Genomic DNA, 22,429 nt, shown 5'->3' with positions numbered 1-22,429 from the left:
GTGAAGTAGTCGGTATCAAAATACGCTTCAGAAACGAAATTTTCGTTTCTGAAGCGTATTTTGATACTGACCTCACCATAATCATGTAGCGTACATGCACAAAATTTAGGGGTCCAGCATTTCCGGCATCCACCACTTGTACAAGGCTTCCCAGTACAAATAGTCGATGCTGGACCCATTATTCCTTCCGGAACCTGAAGCTAATCGAGGCGGTGATCGACATTGGTCGCAAATCCGATGCTCTCGGATGTTTAACCAATGTCGGTCATGGTCCATATGCTCTCGGATTTTCAACCAATGTCGGTCATGGTCCATAGATTCTCCTTGAGCTTGGGCAGCGAGACCATCCTCTCGTGCTCTAAATGAGCGTTCGACCACAAGTGGGTACCTGTGCAAGATGTGATCAGCGTAATCGGTTTCGTAGAGAAGGATGTCTGAACTAGGCTCATAAATACAGCCTCTACCTGCAGGAAGACAGTCGTTCCGTTGTAATAGATGTCTGAACAACCATTTGGGAGATGAAGTGCTCCTTAGAAGTGAGTACGCTGCATGGACTAAGGGAACCCTAACGGTCTACATGTACGACGGATCATGATGAGGGTGAGTAGATGCGTGCTTGAAGGGATATCGTGTACTACGTTGGCAAGCACGCAGCCCATTCAAGTTGAAAGCGTCACCATGAGCGAACTCAGCTGTGGCAGTAGTTCACGGCCAGACGGTGGCTAGATCTGTGAATCGATATCTCGGAGATGGTAGTGAGCGCTTGTGGGTTTCTCTGAGATTTATTTTCGCTAACCTCGGTTTTACATTCCGGTATCTGCTGCCAGAGCTCCTTGCGAGGTCGTTCCTACTCATCGTCCACTCTAAGCGATGAACGTCTGGGTGAGTATTGTAGCGTGCAGGCCGAGTCATTGGCTGACCCTTGTTGAAGACTGAACACCGTAACCCTGAGGGTCGGACCTATTGGTTCAACACAGGCACCAGAGAAAGTGTCTGGGAGAAACCAGATGGTACGTGTACCGTAACTTGTTCTCCGCGCACACTCTTGACTTTTTTCGTAGACCTAAAGACTCCGTTCGAGGTGCGTGTTATGCTCAAAGTTAAGCCATAACGTCGTGCTCACTAGCGACGTGTAGCGTGCCCTAAATCAGACAAAATGGAAGGAGTATTTCTCTGGCGGAAGGAAGTACTACTACAATGTACGCGCTCCATTTACCGTTTCGTACAGAGAACCGCACCTAAATACACCTGCAGACCGATTCGAAGGAGTCAAAATGGGACATGCCCGACGAGCTGCTCCTGCTGCTCGAAAAAGTCGAGAAGGAAGCCAAGGCACAGCAATCCGCCGCTCTCGCGTATGTACACCCTGGTGGCCTCCTCTCCCAGCGTTCCCGCTGACCTGTTTTCGTCGCAGACCGAACCGCCTAACAGCGCCCGCGTTCACGTCGGGGGGTAACCTCCCTGCTGCAATCCAAGGTGCACCTGGCTCTCTGGGCGGAACTGACACATCCTCATCCGCACCCGGTTCGCAGCCACAGACCAATGGCCACACCGCCGCCGAGCTCGCCGTCGGGCACCACACCGGCGGCTTGCCCTTCCAGTCATCCAGCATCCTCCCGGCACGACCGAACCTCCCAGACGACCCAGTGATCCCGCACAACGGGTTCCAGACGGTCGAGGAGGGTGAGAAGGCGTTCGTTCACCTCCTGCGCAAGGCCGGCGTCGACGCGCGCTGGACGTGGGACCAGACGATGCGTGCCATCATCACGGACCCTCTGTACAAGGCACTAAACACTCTTGCTGAGAAGAAGGCGGTCTATCAGAAGGTGGGTGCGTTCGTTGTACCCTTCATACAATGGCTGATACGGGATTCAGTACACGGAGGATCTACTGGCAAAAGAGGTCGAAGAGCGTGAGGCGCGTCTCGCAAAGTCACGGCCAGCCATCCGGAACATGCTGAGGGGCAATCCGAGCGTCTTCCACTACACGACGTTCGCGACGGCCGATAAGCTCTTCTCACAGCACCCTATCTGGCAGATGGCCAAGATCGAGGCCGAGCGGAAGCTCATCTTCGAGGAGTACGTCGCCGAGCTGAAGCAGCGTGAAGTGGTGCGCCCCCATCCGTCGTTTGTGTCTCCTATTTCTGCCTGCTCACCGCGACGAACTGCAGCAAGAGAGCCGCGCCTCTCGCGCGCGCAGCGTCTCAAAGATTGTTGCGCTCTTCAAGCGCCTAGACGTCGACGTTACGACGCGCTGGCGCCAGGCGTACAACCTCGTTCTCGACTCGGACGAGTGGCGCGACGACGAGGAGCTGCAGAAGCTGCCCACGCTCGACATCCTGCTCGCGTTCGAGGACTACAGCCGCGTCCGCGAGCGCGAGTTTGAGGAGCAGATGCGCAAGATGCAGGTCGAGAAGACGCGCAGGGAGCGCAAGGCGCGCGAGGCATTCAAGGTGCGCCGCCCAGTGCCATCATGCACTTCACGCACCTCTGGCTGACTCGATATCACCCGCGGTAGGCATTGCTGCAGAGCTTGGTGGATTCTGGGAAGCTCAAGGCGCGGACCAAGTGGAAGGAGGTGTACCCACTCTTAGCAAACGACATTCGCTACCTCGACATGCTCGGGAAACCCGGCTCCAACCCCATTGAGCTCTTCTGGGACACCGTCGACGCGCTCGACCAGGAGCTCGACGCCAAACTCGCCGTCGCGGAAGACGCTATCCGGCGGCACAACAAGAAGCTCGAAGCTCAAGCCTCTGGTGCAGAGAAGACGGAAGGCACAGATGCGAAGAAGGGGGAGCGTGCAGTGCCACTTTTCAAGGTTGTCTCTGAGACTACCGAGGAAGAATTCATGGCTGTCATCAAGGCCGAAGCGGATGACGCAGTGCGCGCGTTGAAGACGGGCGAGCTGCTGCAGATATTCCGTACGGTGAGTACCTCTGTCGCGCCGGTCGCTTGAGAGGGTTACCTAAGCGGGCATCCCCTTTACAGCTACACGAACAAGCGGTGAAGCAAGAGGCAGACGAAAGGCGCCGTGCTGAACGGAGACAGCGCCATCTGCAGGACGATCTCCGTTACGCACTCAAGAAGTTCCCCGAACCCATTGACATCAGCCTGCCTTACGAAGAGGTAATTCTTTAAAGTGTGCTGCGGATTTCGCGGACAGCTCATAACTTTTGAAACCTATCTCAGGTCGTGCCGTTGATCCAAGAATTGCCCGAGTTCAAAGCGCTCGATGACGACGAAGGACGGAGGGCCTCTTTCGCGAAGTTCGTCAAAAGACAGAAGGTGCGTGCGGCTGCAACTATCCTTTGGCCGTCCTGATCTGAACGGACTTGACGGACGTATCTTAGGAACGCCTCCGCGAGCGCGAGCGCGAAGTATCGGAGGACGGTGGCTCGGCTACGAGTCGGAAGCGAAGAGAGGCGCGCGAAGATCGCGAACGTGAACGCGAGCATGATCGTGATCGTGATCGCGACCGGGAACGGGAGCGTGAGCGTGAGTACCGCGAGCGCGATGTGGAACATATCGACCGAGACAGTCGCAGCTCGCGGCATGCACGCCCACAGGAGGAATATGAGGCACACGGACATCGATCCTCGCGAGACTACCCCCGCGAGCGCGAGTACTCGAAAGAGAAGGCATACTATGGGCGGGAGAAGGAAAGGGAGAAGGAGAGCGTGAAGGAGCGGGACTATGCTTACAGGTCAAAATCCCATCGCGATCACGACCGGGATGACAGGAGACGTGATAGGAGAGGCTCCAGGGGAGCTTTAGATGGGCTCGGGGGCAGAGAGTGGGACGAGGGCTCTGCGTACGGTCATGAAGCTCCACCATTCCGCGAGGAGAGGGAGCGGAGTGCCTCGGTGTTTCGCGAAGAGCCCAGAGAGAAGAGAGATCGTGCGGCATATGAGGAGAAACCTTTCGAGGAGAGAGCAGAGAAGGTGTGTACACTTCCGGTTTTTGAGATTGCACCAGGAGGATTCTGACTTCACGCCATCGCAGAGGGCACGTTACAGCATACCCCCCGAAGCACCACAGGAGGAAATCAAGGTCAAGCAAGAGCCTCCTCCGCGTGCAGAGACGCCAGAGGAGGGCGAGATATGATTCTTAGGCTAGTAGCACGCCGTAGGGATATGTCTGTCTGCATGATGGGGGAATAATTACTGATTACTGGTCTGTAATGTCAATGGGACCGATCCTGAGACGAGTGTACGTCTGCTTATGCGTGATGGTCTTTTGGTAGCCCTTTCTCCGCTTCTTCTTGAATATTACCTCCATCTTTCCCTTCGTATGCTCCACCACGGTCGCGGCGACCTTGACCTTTTCGGGGGGGATGACGGGGTTGCCGCGCATAGTGTACTCGCGCGAGCCTACTTCGTGGATCTCGGAGAGGGCGAGGACGTCGCCGACACGTACGTCCTTGAGGCGGGGGACGGTGAGGAGGTCGCGGGGTGCGAGGAGGTATTTGCGGCCTGCGACGGAGGCGACGACGTATTGGGAGGGCTGAGAGCGGATGAGGGAAAGTGCGGAGGGTGCTGAGGTACGTGGTAGGACTGTGTCCGTGTGCAGAGCTCGTCGTGCGACCACGCGGAGCGACACAGCTGCTGCAGGGAGCTCAAACACGCAAAAATGGGGAGAGAGATAGTACTCACGTCTAAAAAGACTGGCCATCGCGGACAGCGAGGACAGCGACATGGACGGCGACGATGACCACAGCCGCTGCCCTGGCAGCTTTGCGCCGGCGGGCGCTTACGAAATGCGTGAGAATGTCTTTGATTTCGGACTTTACAAATGACTTTACTCTCCTTCCAGCACCGTATCTTATTGAATATATTCTGTGGCTTTACGTATACCCTCTCTAGCTAAGTATACGCTCAGTACAAAGTTGGTACCTGCAGTTTGCATCGACCATCGACGTGAATACCGCGTCGTGGTTATATTCCTCGGCGCAATATTCCATGCCGGGTCGGACTACTACTACTTAATACGCTACTTCCTAGGATCTTCAGTACATCACTGAATTCGCGTTTACAGCTAGTAGCCGTAATAATGGCGGCCGTTGCCACTGAGGTATTGCAGGGTTCACTCTAGGGTCACTGTGCGGTGAATACAGGTCGTCTCCGCCTGTGATGATTAGTTAGTTGTAAAGGCACTACATCTGACAATCATCCCAAGTGGTCCTGTCTGTCTATTTGCTACGAGTTGGGTGAGACTTGTCTGTGGGTGTTGCTACTCTGTTTTAGTATTTTTCCTGATGGTTTCTCGATCCACTGTGTCAAACCTGCTTGTCGTATGGATTTTCCTCCATCTGCCGTCGCGTTCCCTCGAGTCGTTCTGCATGTGACTTCGACCGAGGTCCTCAAATTGACGCAAGGTAAAGTGTGATGACGGCAAGGAGAACTTGAACGAAATCAATTGCGAACGACATAGGAAAGACGGCGAAATACTATACAATCAGACGACGCTAAAGCCTACAGCCCCTCGAAGAACGACAAATCCTGCGCCGACAACCCACTGCTCTTCACAGCCGTCTGAGCCGCAGAGGCAGATGTAGACGGGTGCACTGGAGCCGAAAACAAATCCGGCACCCCACCGCCCAACGGCGTCCCCGTCCTCGGCACCGCCTCGAATGCGCCCCACCCCTGCAACGACTGCGACTGCGACAGCCGCGTAGGCACAAAGGGGGTGCTCCCTGCGCCGCTGCTGGGGCGCACCGGGTTGAACAGCGCAGGCGACGACAGCGACACTGACATCGGTATCGCGGGAATCACGGGGACAGCGCTGGCCGCGAGCGGTTGCGGCTGCGCGAGTGCAGGCTCGGGCGCGTCGTCGCCGTCGTCACCCATTAGGTCCACGAGCGGCTGCACTGATGACGCTGATGCCGATGGGGGCGGCTTGGGGAAGTGCAGCGCGGTTGGTAACGGTGACGGGGGGGCGGGCCAGCGCCCGGGCCGCGCGGCGGCGCGCTCCATCAGCTCGAGCGTGTGCTGCACCTCCTCGGCACGGCTACGCTTGCGCGCATGTGAGGGGCTGTCGGGGCTCCTTCCCCGTGGCTTGAGTATGAGCGAGGGCGTCGACGACTTTGACGGAGGCCGAGGCGGTGAGGGAGACCGCAGCACGGGAGAGAGGCCGCCCGCAACGTCAAAACCCGCGGACTTGTGTGGGGCGAGGAACGCCTTCTCGGATGTGGAAGTGTTGAATGAGGAGAAGGATGAAGGCGAGTCGAAGGACTTGGATGACGTGGGCTGGAGGGAGGACGGGAGCGCGGATGCGGGGACGGAGGAGTTGAAGTCGGAAAAATTGTCGTTGTCGTCAAATAGCGGAATGGAGGAGCGGAGAGACGACAACGACAATGCTGGTGGTGGGGGCTGCTTCGAGGACGATGCGATAGATAAATTAGACCGGGTCGAGGATGCTGCTGGTATGGCGGATGGGCTTTGGGCGCGCTGCGGGAGAGGGAGAGTTGCAGGGGCCGGGATTGGGGAGGAGTGGAACTCCGAGAAATCATCGTCATCCAGCACATTCACGAACGGAGAAACAGGTTTCGATGCTGCTGAGGATGCTCGTGGCGGTGGAGGCAGTGTGGGAGTGAACGCAGTAGTCGCGGGTGCCTGGGAACACGATGAGGGCGGAGGAGGCAGGATGAACGACGATGATGATGACGACGAGGCTTTGACCACGGTCGCATTGGTGCCGTTCGTCAGTGAGTTTACACGCATGGCCATAGGGTACAACTCTGCGAGAGGTCGAGCAGACGACGGCGTGCTCGGAGACTCCGAAGACGTGGACGCTAAAGACGACGTATTCGCCTGAGGCTGTGTCGAGGAGCGATGGGCCCTGAGGGGAGAAGGGAGCCTCGGCCACGATAGCCTAGGTTTCACAGTCGACGACCTGCCGAGCTCTGGAGTTGGATGAACAGGCGCGGTGCTTGGGGCAGGGAAGCTGGGGGTTTGAGCGCGAGAGGACGGCGGAGACGGGAGATAAAATGGTGTCGCGGCTTGTTTCTCCACGATCGGGCTGTTACTGGAAGATAGCGGATATGGACTCAGCGGCCTGGATTCGAGCTGAGAAGCAGTGAGCGGAGATGGGGGCACGGGTGTGACCAACCCGGCAGGGAACGTGGGCTGGAGAGTGGCGCTGAGCGAGACCGAAGATGCGCGCGATCCGGGTTTGGAACCCCCGGCGTCAAGCGACGTGAAGAACGAATCCAAGCTGTTCAGCTGTGCGTCCGGGATCTGGGGGAGGATGGTAGTTGGCTCCGTGCTACTCGTCAGTTCATGAACAGGACTCCCATTTGTGCCCATTGACTGCACTCGAGGAGGGGGTGGCAACGGCGGTGGGGGCAGTACGGGTGGCAACGGTTCCGGCTTGACTGAACTCGCCAAAGAGCTAATTGGTACGTGATCACTCTCGTCATTGGCGCTCGGGATATCAGACAGGAACTCAAGATCATCGGGCGAGAGCGCCAACGAGCTATGGACACCGATGCTCCCGTGAGAGCTCTGGTGGCGAGAGAACCTACCGAAGAAGCGCGACACTGCGGACGGGGCTGCAGGTGGCGACTGTGTCCGCGGAGGTTCAGACGGTGGTTCAGGTGCGTTTGAATAGGAGCCCATCTGCGGAGGTGATACAGGAGAAATAACAGTAGGTGTGAGGGGCAATGGCGAAGGAGTTGGTGATTTGGTGGCTGAAACGGGAGATGAGACCTTATCGACGCTCGTCCTTCCAGCAGACCCGATGCTGTTGTGACTGGGACTTCTGACATGAGCAGTATTATCGAAGAACGGACTTTCTGACCCCTCTGGATGCGCATGGTCAGTTGGCGATGTGGTGGACAACGTCGACCGTGCAGGGGAAGCGCCCGATTGTCGCCGTGACCAGAAAGAGAACAAGCGGCTGCCGTGTTTCTTTGCCTGAGTAGAGTCAACTGCCTCAGATGTTGAGAGCTGCTTCTCCAAGATACGCCAACCAACGGGCACATCGTCTTCGACTGCCTCTTTCCGCTCCTTGACCGCAACTTCCCATGCAGTAGAACCACGCGCGGCGAGGTAGTGGGACATCGGGCTGCCCTTTGTTAAAGGGAGGTGCTTGGTCAAACGTACAGAATTCGCCATCTTCCTCGCAATGCTCGACTTTCCGAACTGCCCGGCCGGCTGCAGTGTAAGCGGCGGAAGGAGAGATTGTAGAAAGGAATCACTGCATCGACGGAAGGAACAACGTATGCAATATTTTAGACCGCGTATTCAACAGGGAACTGCGCTTTGCACTCACAGACCTTCCACACCATCCAATGTACTTCGCCAATCATTCCTCCAAGCATCCTTGCCCGTCGCCGATAACTTCTCTCCTTCTGGCCAGACCTCGATGCAAAACTCATTACACTGCTGTAGCATAGATGCTACTACTTCTGGTGGCTGCAAGACGCGGTTTGGTCACCTATGTGCGCAGCGGGACATGATGGCACTAGCTTACAACTCTGCGATCCTGCCTTGCCTTCTGCTTCTTGGCTTCCTCCCATTCGTCCACCTGCGCAGACTTGTTCTCTGCCTGGTCCCGGTCCGTATTCGCCCACGCTGAGCCCCATGCATCTGCTCCTACCTCTTCCGAGTCAAAATCATGCGGAGAATGATCTTCTGCAGTTGAGATAAATGCAGACTCAAAACTTCCGAAGGCGTCCGAACTGTCTGGCAAGGATGCTATAGGAAGAGACGGAGAGAGTACAGAAGACGAAGACTCCGCATGCAAGGCCGAGCTAGGCGGAGAAGATATCTCCTCGGGAGCATGCAAGTGAAGCGACTGAGGTGCAGACCCGACGACAGTTTCTGCCTCGTCGTCAACAGGCTGCGACGGCGCGTCTACCGGAAGCGGAGACTTGATATCAATGCCCTCGTAAGTGCTCGCGCCCCAAGCCAGATCCGAATCAGCCTGAGACCACGAGAAACCGGAAACTTCAGAAGGCTCGTTCCATTGTGTACCAGCACCGGTCGACCACGACGGTGCCGCTAGGTCTGCCTCCTCGTCATGAACAGTAGGCAGCGGAAGCTTCGGGGAAACCCAAGACGACGTCGAGCGGTCGAGCGGGAGCTTTGGCTTCGAAGTAGACGAATCTTGAGTGTCGCTCCAAGCATTGATGTACAAGTCATCCATGGACAAGCGTCCGAGTGCGTTGACATACGTTTTGTACTGAGCAGAGAGTGCGGTTGAGGAGAGCGTCGGGCACACAAGCCGGAGAGGACCCCCTAATACCGCACTCTCGAAAAATAGCGAAACGTCGAGGTGAGAATGGGTCACTAGTCAAGTTCAATTGGTATCCAACAAATTGTGGATGATATACCAAAATTGAAAGACTTTTCGACTTGCCGAGGACACTCAAAGCATCGAGTGCAATGCTCGTAGCAAGAACCACCGTCAAACCATAATGACAATTGTATGCGTGACTATGTCACGGCTTGTCACGTCAATGTGACTTTTCGACCGCCTGTGCTCGACGCTGCCTCCAACTTGCAACGCCCATTGACGCCAAAATGAAGCTCGTAAGGTGAGTATTCATGTCATGTCCCTCTCTTCGTGTACTCCATCTTGTTTTCAGCGTGGTCTGACCTCTTCCCTTTCCGTCCCCAGATTTTTGATGAAACTTAATAATGAGACGGTCACCGTCGAACTGAAGAACGGTTCCGTCGTGCATGGCACCATCACCGGTACGCAGAATTGCCAGTGTGTTCGTCAAATTTGGCTCATGTTGTGATCTGCCAGGGGTTGACATGCAGATGAACACACATCTCAAGACCGTCAAAATGACCGCCCGCAACCGTGACCCCACATCTCTCGACTCCCTCTCCATTCGCGGCAACAACATCCGGTACTTCGTCCTGCCTGATGCTCTTCCTCTTGACACACTCCTGGTCGACGACGCACCTAAGCCTAAGAACAGGAAAAAGGATGATGCACGAGGTCGTGGGCGTGGTAGGGGCGCTCCTGATCGCGGTCGCGGACGAGGCAGAGGCAGAGGAAGGGGGCGCGGGTTCTGATATTCACCCTCCATTCTCGGTGAGAGTTGAGCTAAGCTTCCGCGTCTCAGACCGATTTCTGTATCTTTGCGTGACGGTACCTGTAAAATCTGTATAGCTCTACGACATTCTCTGGCCAGATTTTCGTGCAGCTGTGGGGCCCGAGCCTTTCCTGTATTCAATGAAGTCAGCCTTCAATCTGATATAACGCACCCGGAGTGTCCTTACAACTGTCCATGACCGTTGAGAAGTGAATTTGGAGTTCTATTGGTGGGACCTGGCACTTCAAGAAAATCAAGGCTGCCCTATAGAGCTGAGCTGAACAGATGCTCTGCATGCAGGTCAATTCCAGCGATTCAATATCCAGGATTCAGGTGGTGCGCTGCTACATGTCTACCATGTGCTTATGCAGGGGGCTGTCTTGTCCGAGTGAACGCCGGATAAGCGCCCGGCAATCGCTGGACAATGCGAAGGTGGATGAAAACTCAAGGTCAGAAACTGGAGCACAGTTCGCTGGTCGTGCTGTACTGTACATGTGTGTGGCGTATCTTGACTGCAACAATCTCCCGGGTGTTACGCTGCAGTGAATGTTCTGTTCACACTGTAACACGGACCCACCGTTGATGGTAGTTCGGAGCCACGAGACCACCGGACACTCCTAGTAGCAGTATCCAAACTAAGAAGTGCGGACTTGGGGTCCTCGTACCAGCTAGAGTCCTCTGCCGAAGTCCTGCTTTACCCTCTCACCGAAATCCTGGCGGCCATGGATGTCCTTGAGCCGAGGACGAGCATTATCGACTGGGACGAGAGCGATGTCAACGCATTCTTCACCAAGCTGGGATATCCTCAGTACGAGATCCAAATCAGAGGTGCGTCAGGTTCTTCTTTCGTCCGCCCGGAACACTCCTTACATGCTCCATAGAACACAACATTTCTGGTGATGTGCTCTGTCTACTGGACGCAGAGGGTCTGAAGGAGATAGGTGTAGCGACAATTGGCCAGCGTTTAGCCATCTTGAAGGGCGTGTATAACATCAAGCTTGCCCAAAACATCCCCATTGAGTCCGACCACTACGTGCCACCTTGTAGGTTTCTGCACCTTATTAGAAGTGTTTAAATACTCATTTCACACATAGCCGAGGTAGATGAACGGCAAGAATATATGAATGTCGACCGACTATATGACCTTCTTAGGGACCAAAGTGGGCGCTGTTCTTATTGTTTCCTGACTTGCCATTTACGGTGATCCAGGCGAAAGGTTACATATGGTAGAGGAAGATAACCGCCGTCTGACAGAAAGCTTGCACTCATGTCTTGAAGATATACATAGTTTGCGATCGGCCACCCACTCCGCAGTGCGTGTATTGATCCACCTGTCCTGCGAACGGTTGACTTAACCCAATTCTAGATCGAGACAGACAGCCCTGTGCAGCGGTCGCACTCGTTCAAATGGGCGTCGTTGGGGAAGGCAATTCGTTCGCCAACCAAGCCTGCGCCAGAGGTCGAGTCGCCCCAATCTTCTCCGCAGCGCCTTGAGCATGACTTCAGTTCTCGCAATCCCCCACCGGAGCGGTCACGACCACCACAGCCGTCGACCATGCATGACACACCATACTCACAGGCCCCCACTGGCAACTCCGGAAACCCTCCGCAGCCTAAGCCGGTGCGGCAGGAGAGCTCGGACAACCTGAAGAGCTTCAAGGTCAGTCTGGACGACCCTGCGTGGAAAGTGCTGCCTGCTGCGCTCAAGAAGTACAAAATCAACAACGACGACTGGCAAAATTACGCCATGTTCATCTGCTATGGGTCCGCTGGTAGGTGCTTTGCATCATATAAGCTGGTGGTGATTAAAGCTCGCAACAGGGAATCGTATTGAGCGGTGTCTGAGCTACGACGAGAAGCCATTGCTGCTGTTTCAGAAGCTGAAGGACGCGAAGAAGAATCCGGTCTTTATGCTCAAGCACATCAAGGACATTCGCTCTCCCATTGCAGTCGCGCAGCAGAAGCAAGCCGCTCGTAAGGCGTCGTCAGAAACATCATCCGCGAAGTCGCCTCCGCTCTCCAGCGCGTCACTGCAGATGCAGGCACAAGGACAGGGGCAGACGCAGGAACAAGGACAGGGGCAGACGCAGGACAGCGCAAGCCGCCCGCCGAAGCTGCAGGTCATCAGCCATCTAGGACACACCGCACCACCCCTCATGACTGGTGTACCAAACGCACAATCGGGCTGGCCGGAACTTATGTCGCCCGCAGTGGAATCTAAGGAGCGTACGGAGGAGCTTGGCCCGGACAGCGGGAAGATGCAGAGCGCGAACCCGGGGAACGGCGCTGGAGACGGTGTGGACATGGTTGGGCCTTCAATAGTCAGGGAAATTCCGCCGTCGACGGGCGTATCGTACGCAGTGGCTATCTATCCGTACATGGCGGAACAAGAGGACGAATTCGACGTAGTTGTGTGAGTGCTGCTCGTTTCATACCTTGAGGTATTATATCCTGACTCGCAAATTTGCTTTATTTCAGTGGGGATACTTTCATCATCCTGTCGAGAGCCCGCGGATGGTGGGTTGTGCAGCAGGACCCCGCAGGTTCCGGGCTGGTCGAACCTGATACAAGCAAGCAAGGTTGGGTACCCGCAGGATGTCTCCTGGAGACGAGCGTGCCAGTCGCGATAGCTATTGCGGAAGCGACGGCGCGTTCGTCTTCAGCAGGTTCTCCACCGCCGTCACCAGCAGGGAAGACGCCGATTTTGCCGCTGAGTATCCTGTCAACGAGCTTCCCCGGTATTGCCCTTATGGATTACAAGAAGAAGGGAGAAGAGGAGCTTGACCTGGCGAAGGACGATAGTTTACGGGTCTTCAAGCGGTACAACCATTGGTCATATGTATGTATCTCAACAGGTTTTGAGTCTTCATCTACTGACGCAGTTGATATTACAGGCCGTGAAAGAAGAGAGCGGTGACCGGGGGTGGGTACCTGTAAGTGTGCATTTGTATTGCATGTGTTGGCGCATGGACTGACCCACTACCCTTTCGTAGTCCTGGTTTATCGGCAAGGTCCCGACACCACCAGGCGCACCTCAAACACCGAGCACCAGTGGTGCCCCCAACGCACTATCCGCCTCTCTCATGGAGGGTGATTCGCGCTACGCAAACGATAGCCAGCAGGCGCAGGTCTCGCCCATGTCATCCGCCTTCCCTCCAATGCAAACGCAAACCCGCACGACAGCAGTCATCTGACAGCGTTGCTGTTCCATCCTTTCCATCACCCCGAACGCATACGTTTCTCCTCATGACCTCATGACCATCGTTCGTTTCTTCGAGTCCCTATACGCCAACCCAACATCCCTACATGGAGTACTTTTTCAACTCACGTCCCACTCTCATTATCGCTTTCCCCCTTACTTTTGCGTCATCGCTCCGTAATTATTATTTACTGGACCATCCTCGCTCGCTTTCCTAGTTTCTCGGCTCAGATTCGTTCTTGTGTATGGTATATTCTACTTACTCCCTGCTTTGGGCATTTAAGCATAGCATCTGCGCCTGTATATTATCACTGCACCTTCCACGACCTGGCTTGCCAGCGCGTCGACCATAAAGCCTTACAGGTTAAAGTTCTCGAACACGAAAATTCTCCCGGTCTAATGTTGTGTAACCACGTAGGATGACATATTTCAACTTCGGGTGTAATATGAATGTTGGATACAGTGAGGCACAGTACATATGCATGCGGGATGCGAGCTACAACTCCAAATTGCGAAAATCATACGATAAGATTGAAAAAAATTGCATGTGGATATGTGAAATCAGAGATGGGGACACTCTAGTCCACATGGTGGCGTCGAAATGAACCTTTTAGAACCCGTCTGAGGCCACGGAGCCTGCCATCAGCGAAACGGTGACGTGCAGAGATCAAAAGTCAGAACAGCGCACTTCGTGATGCACGCAATACCAACATGGTACCTGCGTGGAGTCAGAGCTCACCATCCTCCGCGCGACTTCTTCTCGTCTTTTTCCTGCCGTGGCTCGCGCTCGCGCTCTCGGTCTCCGGGGTAAACGGGGGCGGGAACCTCGTGCCCTTAACGGCAGAGCCTGTTAGCTTGCCCATCAAGGGAGTAACAGCGGGAAACGCAGAGGAAGCAGCTAACTCACCGTAACTGGTTCCCGGTGCGCGACTGCGGCGATCATCGTCGTGGTATCGCTGGCTATGACGGCCCTCGTCGCGGTATTCGCGACTGGTGTGGCGGCTGGCGTCGCGGTAAGGCTCATTGCTGTGATGACTGTGTTCACTCCCGTCATGGTGTAAGTAGCTATGGTGCTTCTCCGGTCGGTCGTCATATGAAGCTCGCGGTGCTGGCGCAGGAATCACAGGCGCCGGGGGAGCGCGAGATTGGCCGACGGACATGCGAGGGTCAGCAGGGTACGAGTATGCACCGCGGTTCGCCTGAGGAGGGCTATATGCAGGAACAGGCTGCGGTGGTGGAGGTGCATATACCGGGATCGGTTGGGGTCGCTGAGGTGCATAATAATTTGCTTGCGGCTGGGGGCCAGCGGAAATCACCTGCGGAGCTCCGCCATTCTGTATAGTAGCTGGTGCAGTCGCAGACCTGATTGCATGGTCTGCACGCGGCGGCTGCTCAACCCCATTGATCGTGTACCGTTCACCCTCTGGTGACGAATATGTTATGTGCTCGTTGCCCTATGCCAGATGATATCAGCACCGACGACATTTTCGAGTCAGGTCGGCGTGGAACTCACCTCTGGATCGCGGCGCTTGTGGATAGTCTCGGTACGGCCATTGATGTTGCGAGTCATCTTGCTCTGCGAGACCCACCTGCCGTTCCCCCCCATTGCCTGTGAAACGGAGTTGTACGACGAGACGCCCGGGAGCATATTTATATCCGTAGGCTGGGAGAACAATGGTCCGCCGAACATGCTTTCGAAGGGAGACCCGAACGAGGCAGATCGGCCAAAGGGAGCATCAAACATAGAGCGCATAGGGAAGTGATTCGGGAATGGAGAATCATCAAAGTGACCCCGCATATCGCCTAATAGGGAGTCAAATAACTCGAAGGGGTCGGTAAAGGCGAATCGTGGGTGCGAGCCGGTAAAGCCGAAGGCGGGGCGCTGTGAACCAAAACCGAAAGGAGAGAAGGAGGCATTTGGATCCGGTCTCCATTGCTCAGACGTTGTGCTGCGGTGACGGGGTGGGTCTAGCGTGACGCTGGGCGGAGGCCAGACACCATATTTATCATACAGCTGCAGAGTTTACGGAGCACAAGTGTTGGCAAAGTTGTGAGATTGCATAGAAAAATGAAACATACCTCTCGGTTCTGAGGGTCATTCAGTACTTCGTATGCATTGTTAACCTAAAGCTAACGTGAGGACCGCTGGGGTCATCGCTGCATTCACAACTCACATACCAGTCGAAATTGTTCTTCTGCGTTGCTTTTATCCGCTGGTGTGACATTCGGCGGAAGCCTGTCGGGATGTGTCTGCAAAGCTCTCCGCTTGTATGCTTTTCTAACTGCTCAGGCAGCTCAGTATCACCACAGCCACTATATAGGCGCATGCATACTGTCTTCAGGTGAGACGTTCTTGTCGAGGCCGAGAATTTCGTACAAGTTCATGGACATTATAGAGGATGCAAAGCACTCTGGTGGGGAGTGTAAAGGTCAGGGAAGGTCACAGTGAGCAGTGAAGGTAATGGGGGCTGTGAGGAACCTTGGAGGAACCTCATCGAAAGTGCATGCCTCGATGATTATGCCGTGACGGTCACGTGGACATATATTGATTTTCGTGTGTCAAAGTTTCCTCAAAGTGTGTTTGTCCGCGAAGCTTGCGTGGGTCTCTCTGACCGTTTTCAACACATCAAGGATCAGCGGAATTGTGAGATGCAATTCCATGAATGTATTCTCTGTGCTACCGCACCATCTTCCTCTAATCCGGGTCCGGGTACGATATCTCTGCATGACATCCAAACAGGTACTCCTCTAGCCTCGTTCAAACAAACCTCGGCAGACAGCCATTGCACGGCCGTTGTGCACACAAGAAATGGTCAGGGTGGTTTCATAATCGCGGCTCAGCCGGACAAATCGATCATGAACGTTTACAATTTTCAGAAAGTGTGTAATATTCTCGTCTCCTTCTAGACACAGTCGTTCATATGATGGAACGGCACAGGATCAACTAGCACTGAAGATTGTCCTGCCAGAAAAGCTCTCGAGCATAGCCGTGGATCCCAAGGGCGATTATTGCGCAGGCGGCACGTCGCAAGGGCGAATGTATTTCTGGGAGGCTCGTATTGCCATTTCCTACCCCCATGCACCTCTGAGTGACAATTTGCATTCATGTAGTAGATTGCTTCCGGCGTCATGTACAACGCGTGGGATGCCCACTATCGCCAGGTGACCGTCCTCCGATTTACGCACGACGGCTCTGCCCTACTATCGGGCAGCAAAGACTCTGGTGTAAGCGTCTGGTCCGTGTCCAGGTCAACTCAGTCTCCACTAGTCTGCCGTACAACCCACTTGACGTCTTGTCTGTTGTTACAGATTATTGGATGAAGATCTACAGAACGAGCTCCCAACTCCCTATTGCTCTCTTACAGACCATACACTCCCTGTGACAGACGTTGTCTGTGGGGTTGGCCTCTTTCCGTCATGCCGTGTCCTGACAGCATCTGCCGACCATTCTGTGAAGGTGAGGGCACAATTACACGACTCACATTATAGCTAAGCAACGACCGTCTGCTAGCTCTGGGATCTTTCATCGAAATCGCTCCTCACGACGTTCGACTTCCCGCAACCTATATCATGTCTCGCATGGGATGCGACAGAACGCCTCTTCTTGGCTGCGTCGGCCGACGGTTCAATACACCAAGTCAACCTCTTCCGCCAGCGCGTGGACGAATTCGATCACGCGGCCGTGGAGGCCGTAGGGGGTGCTGGGGTGACCGACGTGATTCGTATCGACGACGAAGACCAGCACACTGCGAGAAAGCGGCTCATTTCAGTCGGGTAAGCTTCGTGTTCGTTCCCCGCCTTGATCTCACCCTGAGATCACACAATAATACGCTGGCCAGACAACCGGTGACGACGCTTTCGCTATCTATTACATCGTCGCTCCTACTCGCGGGCACTGCAACGGGGCTCATCCACATCTACGACGTGACGTCGCATCAACTACTCCGCACGCTGTCAACGCATAAGGGGCTTGTCATCACCCACCTCGCGACGCTCATCCGGCCGTCAGATCTTATTGGCCATATAAGTTTGAGCATGGCCGCAGGTGGGGAGGCGCGGGATAGCGTGCCTGTGCGCACAGTTGCACCTTTTCAACGCATGCGCGATGCAAAAGCCAGAGAGGCCCATGAGGTCGGCATAATCTTGCCTATACAGAGTTCAGTGAGTCGATCATTTTTCAGTTTTCATAGCCTCGACTGATTTGTTGCCTCATGATCGTAGACGAAAACCGAAGCATTTTTCGAGTGCCCGAGGGAGGAACTGCTCCGAGACCACGCGTTCTTCGTGCAGTCTTCCATTACAGGTGGTGGCGTAGAGCCTACTGGCGTGTCGCTGCAATCTCGTGTCAACGAACTTGAAGACGAAGTTGTGAAACTGCGTGAGCAGCTCGGTAAGGCGAAGGGAGTGAACGACGTCATTTGGGAGACGGTCGTACGGCAGATGATTGAGGAGTCGAAGGAGAAGGAGAAAGCGAAAGCAGTATCACAAGCGGATGCGCAACAAAACCAGGACGTGCAAATGGAAGAAGACAGTGGGCGGAGGCGCAAAAGAGGACGAACATGATGCTCAAGCCCTCGATCTATCTGTATCTACATTGGTGTTTATTTGCACTGTTGGACCGCTGTTCTGATTTGCTCAAAGCACACAAGTGGGCGAGCTTGGCGAGCTTGCATGAGACGCTGCTCCAGCCTTTCAAATGTCTGGTTTGTATCAGAAATCGGGAAAATGTACGCAGTTACTATATTCCCTATTACGACTCGTTCTTGGGCTTGTATTTCTCCGGGTCCGTACCATGGTGCTGGTGGTTGACAAGGTTGAACCTGAGGAGGTAGAAATTAGCGGTCAGCCGACAGGATCACGAGCGTGAAATCATACATCGGGAAAGCCTCTGTTATAATTGTCAACGACAAATACCAACAGAGTAAACCATACTCACGGAACTTCAGCTGCGAGAATGCAGAGTTCCTGTACGCAGCACCCTGGACCCACTCCGGCTGATTCGACTCGCCATACAGAGGAAGACCCTTCGCAGCACGCTCCGTCAGCTCTACACGGTCCAACTCTTCCTCACGCTTGTTCTCAGACCAGCCCCAGAAACGGACTAACGAGATGTATGAATTTCAGTCTGACAGGGTATATTCAGGCCTTACAGCTCGATCGTTGGTACGCCAGGAGAAATCCGCCGATGAAGCCGAGCATACCGCCAAGGCGCAAGTGTGTCCGAAGTTTGACCTTCGAGGGGTCTGCCACGTCTGCAGAATCGTTATCGTCACCGTTCTCTGCAATTATAAACTACATACCCCAGAAGTAGAGAGCAGCCGGGAATGCAGCCGTCGCGGCGGCCCAGACGCCATAGTCTGTGGCGCGAAAGTAGCGGAGCACGCGAGACGCATGAGGGTCTGCGTCGATGAGGGGATAAGGTGTCTGGACAACTTTCTCCGGCATGGTCGTCGGTGATGGGTGCGACGACTAATTAGGACGACGCGGTGTTGCTCGCCGGCGCCTAACGAACCGACAACGCGTGACTACTTTAGGGCAGGCTCAGAACGCGCTGCTGCAGGCGCCGCCTCGTTGAGCCGCCTCACTTTCATCGAGCTGACTGCTGCCCACCTCCCCCACTAGTCCCCGACTCCCAGCTATTGACGGGCAACATCGACGACGATGAGCACGAGCGCAAGACGTCTCGACCTAACTGCCTCTCGGCGACAGACACGAACCAACAACTCTTCTCCATATTCTCGCAACAAGGGTGCACCGAAACCTGACCATACCACAGTGACTGCACCTGCACCTACTGAAGAGCGCGTTCCTCTCTCAAAGAAATGGAGCCTCACTGGCCTACTAGGCTTTTTGAATCCATTTGCATCACGGCCGGAGCCGAAAGCTACTGTGGCCTCCGACTCCGACGCTGCAAGAAACCTCGCGGAAAGAGGGAACCAAGTACGCGTTTCTGATGATTTGTGTGACCATTTATTTACAAGACGCGCGTATTTCAGCTGGCTAATGGTGTAATGGCGCGAACGCACGCAGACGAACAGGAAGCGATGGAGACGCACATTGATCCTGCACCGACACCAGCACCAGAACCAGACCCAGAAATAGCACCCGCCCCTGCCGCTACCCCTGCCCCTGCCCCTGCCCCTTCTGCCAACTCTGAAACCATATCGCCTGCGGACGCGCCAATGGATACGGATGCTTCGAGTGTCCCACCCACATTGCCACCCGCCGACGAACCACGCACTACGGCAGAAAATTTGGCTACTGTCCAAGCTTTCCTGACTGAGAAGGGTGGCAAGCCGCTGAACGCAGTTGAACTTGCGGGAATAGTCTCTTTACTGAACAACAGCGTGGAAGGTGCACAACCTGCCTCTGGTGCGTAGTATTAACGCTGTGTAACAGTTCACGTGCTGACCAGCAGGTGTAGGACCGAAGCCCGAACCATTCCGATTCTCTGAGAGCCCCTCCTCCCCGGGACGAGGTGACACACCCATACTTGACTTCACCAGCCCCGGCACCGCTCCAAGCGGACAAAAGGTACTGACGAAAAATCCGAATGGCATGTATCGATTGCAAGGTGGCGGCACAGCCCGCCCACGCAACCGCTACCACTCGCCCGCGTTCGGCCCATCTCGATCAGCACCAACGATGACGATCACGCCTGAGAAGTTTAAGACAGACACGAAGCGGCGGCGTGTCGGCCAGGATGCTGCAACGTCGTCACCTCAGCGCGTCCCAGTATCCACATCGATGCCTCTCAATGGCGCAGCAGGGCCGTCTGCGCCATTTGCCAATGGCGCATCCATCTCCACGTCCACATCTGCATCCGCCTATCCGTTTGTTCAACCAAATGGTACTGCACGCACCCGCCCTGCACCACGTCTAAACACTCCAGTGAAACCCACCACTCCCGCGCGGCCCTCTCCACTTCGCCAGACGTGGAACGGGTCACCCCCGTCTCCGCCCCAGCCGCGGCCCACCTCGAAACCGACACGCGCAGCAAGTTTCATGACAGAGTTGATCAAAGAGGTGACGCCGCCGAAGAAGCCCGATCTGGTGAATCCGTATCAGGCTGCAAGCTTCACACCAATGCGACCGCTTCCTCAGAAACAGCCGACCAGAAAAGCGAAGGCTGCTGCTACCGCTCCACCGTCCGCGGCGTCAACGTCAAACGCGAAGCCACCATTAGAGAAAAAAGAATCCCAATTGAGTCAACAGGCTATCATTGAGGCTACTGTGCCCAAGGTAAAGCCTGGTCGCTTTTGTGGGTATGCATGAGATTGACGCTCGATTCAGGGCTATAAGCGCTCGCGACCACCGCCCAACCTCAAGAGTGCCAAGTCACAAGCTTCTACTGTCACATCAGCGTCCACTTTCACTGCTCCTAGTGAGATGCGCCGACCCGAAGTTCTCGAAACTCAGTCATCTAGAGGCGCTAACGGCGCCTCCCTTGCGAACGCTAAGCGCCCATATCAGACAGTCGTCGAGGAAGTCGAGGACGAAGATGCACCCCCTTCACCTCCGAAGAAGCAGCGGACCAACGGGGCGTCCACGAACGGGCGTGCTGCCCCTCCGCCCGTTACGATCGAGGAGGTCGACGATGTCGACATACCAACCGCGCAACGCCCAGGCCCGCCACCGATATTCATGCACCCGTCGGAGGTCGTCGAACCTAGCAGCCGCAGTGCCTCCTCGAGCACTGCGAGTCCCATGTATGCGAGTGGCGCCGGCAGTAGTAGCGTGGGCGTAGGATTACTACCCACAGCCGCGCGCTCGATGTTCGGCAACATCAAGTCGTCCGCACCGAAAGCGCCATCGAAGCTCCGCTATGTTATCCAAGCAGAAAGGGAACAGGAGGTCGAGGAAGTGGAGAAGATCACCCAGGACAAGGAGGAGCCGGGGAATGCGGGTGTCGACCGTGTCCCACCGCCAGCACTTACCGCTCCCTCGTCCTCGTTCGGGGTATCAGGGTTCTCCTCATATGCAACGCCTGGATCATCCTCGTTTGGGAAATCCGGGCTCCCCTTGTCCGCCAAACCCGGGAACTCTGCCCTCGCAGCGGCTGGTTCGTCCCCGTTTGGGACGACTAGTTCCTCCTCGTTTGCAGCGCCCAGTTCTTCCTCATTCGCAGGGCCCGGAACCTCCTCATTTTCACCCCCCGTAGCTTCCTCATCTACAGCTCCAGGACCTTTCTCATTCGGGGCGCCTAAGCTCTCCTCGTTTAAAGTGCCTGAGTCCTCTCCGTTTGGAACGCGCAGTTCATCCTCCTCTACAGCGCCCGCATTCTCTCCGTTTCTGACACGTGAAGCGAGCTCCTTCGGCGCCCCGGCCTTCCCTTCGACGTCCGCCATTTCTTCGTTCAAGCCTGTGAAGCCTAGCATGGCGGTCGACGCTCGGAGCACGGCGATGGAAGTCCACGAGTTTCCACCGTACACCTTTCCCGGCAGACAAGTAGGTCCCAGCTTATCGAAACCGCTGGCTCGCAGACGGGCGATGTCCGTTGATGTCCCATCCGCCCCCGCATTCGAATTCACATCTCGCACCTCGCCTAAGGTCGAGCCGATAGTTGGATTTAACTGGACCGCAGCGGGCTTAAAACCCCCACCCAAGCCTGCGGCAGGAAGCTGGGCGTGCTCGCTGTGCATGGTGAATAATACGGGCGGAGCGACGAAGTGTATAGCGTGTGATACGCCGCGTTAATTTCGTTTGGGTAGTAGTGAAATTGCTGGCTTCTTTGTTATATTTTTCGTTTTATATTTCGCTTTTCTGTGTGAATGTTTATCTTCGTATCTCAGTTTTTTGCTTTACTTTACAGGGATCTGTCCTGTGCCGCGTTGTGTATACAAATGGGGTACAAGGGGCGTGCAATTGCACGTTCATCATCGCGAGCTCTTCTGTCTGTAAAGTTGGCGCTGGAGATGCTTGCCCCTGAATGAAAGGGCGTGAGAGGGTGTAAAATTTGTGCCTTCATCTACGTTGTTCGCGCATTGGGACTCACCGGCCGCACCCCTTGGCATCCAGTCCAGAGAGCAACGTATATAACATGTTTGCGGAAGATGGCTCCATGTCCAGCGTCGACGCACAGCGTCCGCTGCTGACCACCTTTTCGCGCGGATGCCCACTAATCGCGGTCGATGCCCTTATACTTAGTCTAGTTTTTAACGCGGGGGGCTTATCGGTAGG

General features: G+C 55.3%; 9 protein-coding genes across 9 annotated transcripts; 5 read left to right on the top strand and 4 right to left on the bottom strand.

The window, feature by feature from the left end:
• Positions 1–870: 870 nt before the first annotated feature.
• SCP_0902500 (Pre-mRNA-processing protein) lies at positions 871–4,106 on the top strand (the record flags this gene model as incomplete). Its single annotated transcript, XM_027761483.1, has 13 exons — positions 871–882; positions 932–1,010; positions 1,062–1,081; positions 1,137–1,199; positions 1,255–1,355; positions 1,415–1,826; positions 1,876–2,109; positions 2,171–2,452; positions 2,518–2,928; positions 2,991–3,128; positions 3,192–3,287; positions 3,353–3,943; positions 4,005–4,106. 13 exons carry the CDS (start codon positions 871–873, stop codon positions 4,104–4,106), a joined length of 2,541 nt encoding a protein of 846 aa, XP_027617284.1.
• A 63-nt stretch (positions 4,107–4,169) lies between these two features.
• SCP_0902490 (predicted protein) lies at positions 4,170–4,673 on the bottom strand (the record flags this gene model as incomplete). The annotated part of the gene is made up of 2 exons (XM_027761482.1): positions 4,170–4,606; positions 4,655–4,673. The coding sequence occupies 2 exons, from the start codon at positions 4,671–4,673 to the stop codon at positions 4,170–4,172; spliced, it is 456 nt and encodes a 151-aa protein (XP_027617283.1).
• Positions 4,674–5,473: 800 nt separating this feature from the next.
• Positions 5,474–9,149, bottom strand: SCP_0902480 (hypothetical protein; the record flags this gene model as incomplete). Its single annotated transcript, XM_027761481.1, has 3 exons — positions 5,474–8,198; positions 8,274–8,416; positions 8,475–9,149. The coding sequence occupies 3 exons, from the start codon at positions 9,147–9,149 to the stop codon at positions 5,474–5,476; spliced, it is 3,543 nt and encodes a 1,180-aa protein (XP_027617282.1).
• Positions 9,150–9,526: 377 nt separating this feature from the next.
• On the top strand, positions 9,527–10,030 carry SCP_0902470 (Small nuclear ribonucleoprotein Sm D1; the record flags this gene model as incomplete). Its single annotated transcript, XM_027761480.1, has 3 exons — positions 9,527–9,540; positions 9,624–9,700; positions 9,756–10,030. 3 exons carry the CDS (start codon positions 9,527–9,529, stop codon positions 10,028–10,030), a joined length of 366 nt encoding a protein of 121 aa, XP_027617281.1.
• A 742-nt stretch (positions 10,031–10,772) lies between these two features.
• SCP_0902460 (predicted protein) lies at positions 10,773–13,244 on the top strand (the record flags this gene model as incomplete). The annotated part of the gene is made up of 9 exons (XM_027761479.1): positions 10,773–10,878; positions 10,932–11,093; positions 11,145–11,210; positions 11,260–11,363; positions 11,417–11,822; positions 11,872–12,463; positions 12,529–12,889; positions 12,945–12,983; positions 13,044–13,244. 9 exons carry the CDS (start codon positions 10,773–10,775, stop codon positions 13,242–13,244), a joined length of 2,037 nt encoding a protein of 678 aa, XP_027617280.1.
• A 740-nt stretch (positions 13,245–13,984) lies between these two features.
• SCP_0902450 (hypothetical protein) lies at positions 13,985–15,640 on the bottom strand (the record flags this gene model as incomplete). Its single annotated transcript, XM_027761478.1, has 6 exons — positions 13,985–14,082; positions 14,157–14,703; positions 14,763–15,263; positions 15,329–15,373; positions 15,428–15,531; positions 15,583–15,640. The coding sequence occupies 6 exons, from the start codon at positions 15,638–15,640 to the stop codon at positions 13,985–13,987; spliced, it is 1,353 nt and encodes a 450-aa protein (XP_027617279.1).
• Positions 15,641–16,105: 465 nt separating this feature from the next.
• On the top strand, positions 16,106–17,812 carry SCP_0902440 (Pre-rRNA-processing protein; the record flags this gene model as incomplete). Its single annotated transcript, XM_027761477.1, has 7 exons — positions 16,106–16,129; positions 16,188–16,301; positions 16,364–16,497; positions 16,559–16,706; positions 16,761–17,023; positions 17,089–17,410; positions 17,471–17,812. The coding sequence occupies 7 exons, from the start codon at positions 16,106–16,108 to the stop codon at positions 17,810–17,812; spliced, it is 1,347 nt and encodes a 448-aa protein (XP_027617278.1).
• A 187-nt stretch (positions 17,813–17,999) lies between these two features.
• Positions 18,000–18,694, bottom strand: SCP_0902430 (NADH-ubiquinone oxidoreductase 20.9 kDa subunit; the record flags this gene model as incomplete). Its single annotated transcript, XM_027761476.1, has 5 exons — positions 18,000–18,069; positions 18,125–18,137; positions 18,186–18,350; positions 18,400–18,501; positions 18,550–18,694. 5 exons carry the CDS (start codon positions 18,692–18,694, stop codon positions 18,000–18,002), a joined length of 495 nt encoding a protein of 164 aa, XP_027617277.1.
• Positions 18,695–18,910: 216 nt separating this feature from the next.
• SCP_0902420 (hypothetical protein) lies at positions 18,911–21,946 on the top strand (the record flags this gene model as incomplete). The annotated part of the gene is made up of 4 exons (XM_027761475.1): positions 18,911–19,189; positions 19,246–19,621; positions 19,674–20,491; positions 20,543–21,946. 4 exons carry the CDS (start codon positions 18,911–18,913, stop codon positions 21,944–21,946), a joined length of 2,877 nt encoding a protein of 958 aa, XP_027617276.1.
• Between the last annotated feature and the right edge of the window lie 483 nt (positions 21,947–22,429).

The sequence above is a fragment of the Sparassis crispa genome (genome assembly GCF_003851025.1).
Source record: "Sparassis crispa DNA, contig_000008F, whole genome shotgun sequence".
NCBI lineage: Eukaryota > Fungi > Basidiomycota > Agaricomycetes > Polyporales > Sparassidaceae > Sparassis > Sparassis crispa.
Note: the sequence above shows the minus strand (reverse complement) of the source record. Positions and strands in the feature narration are given on the sequence as shown.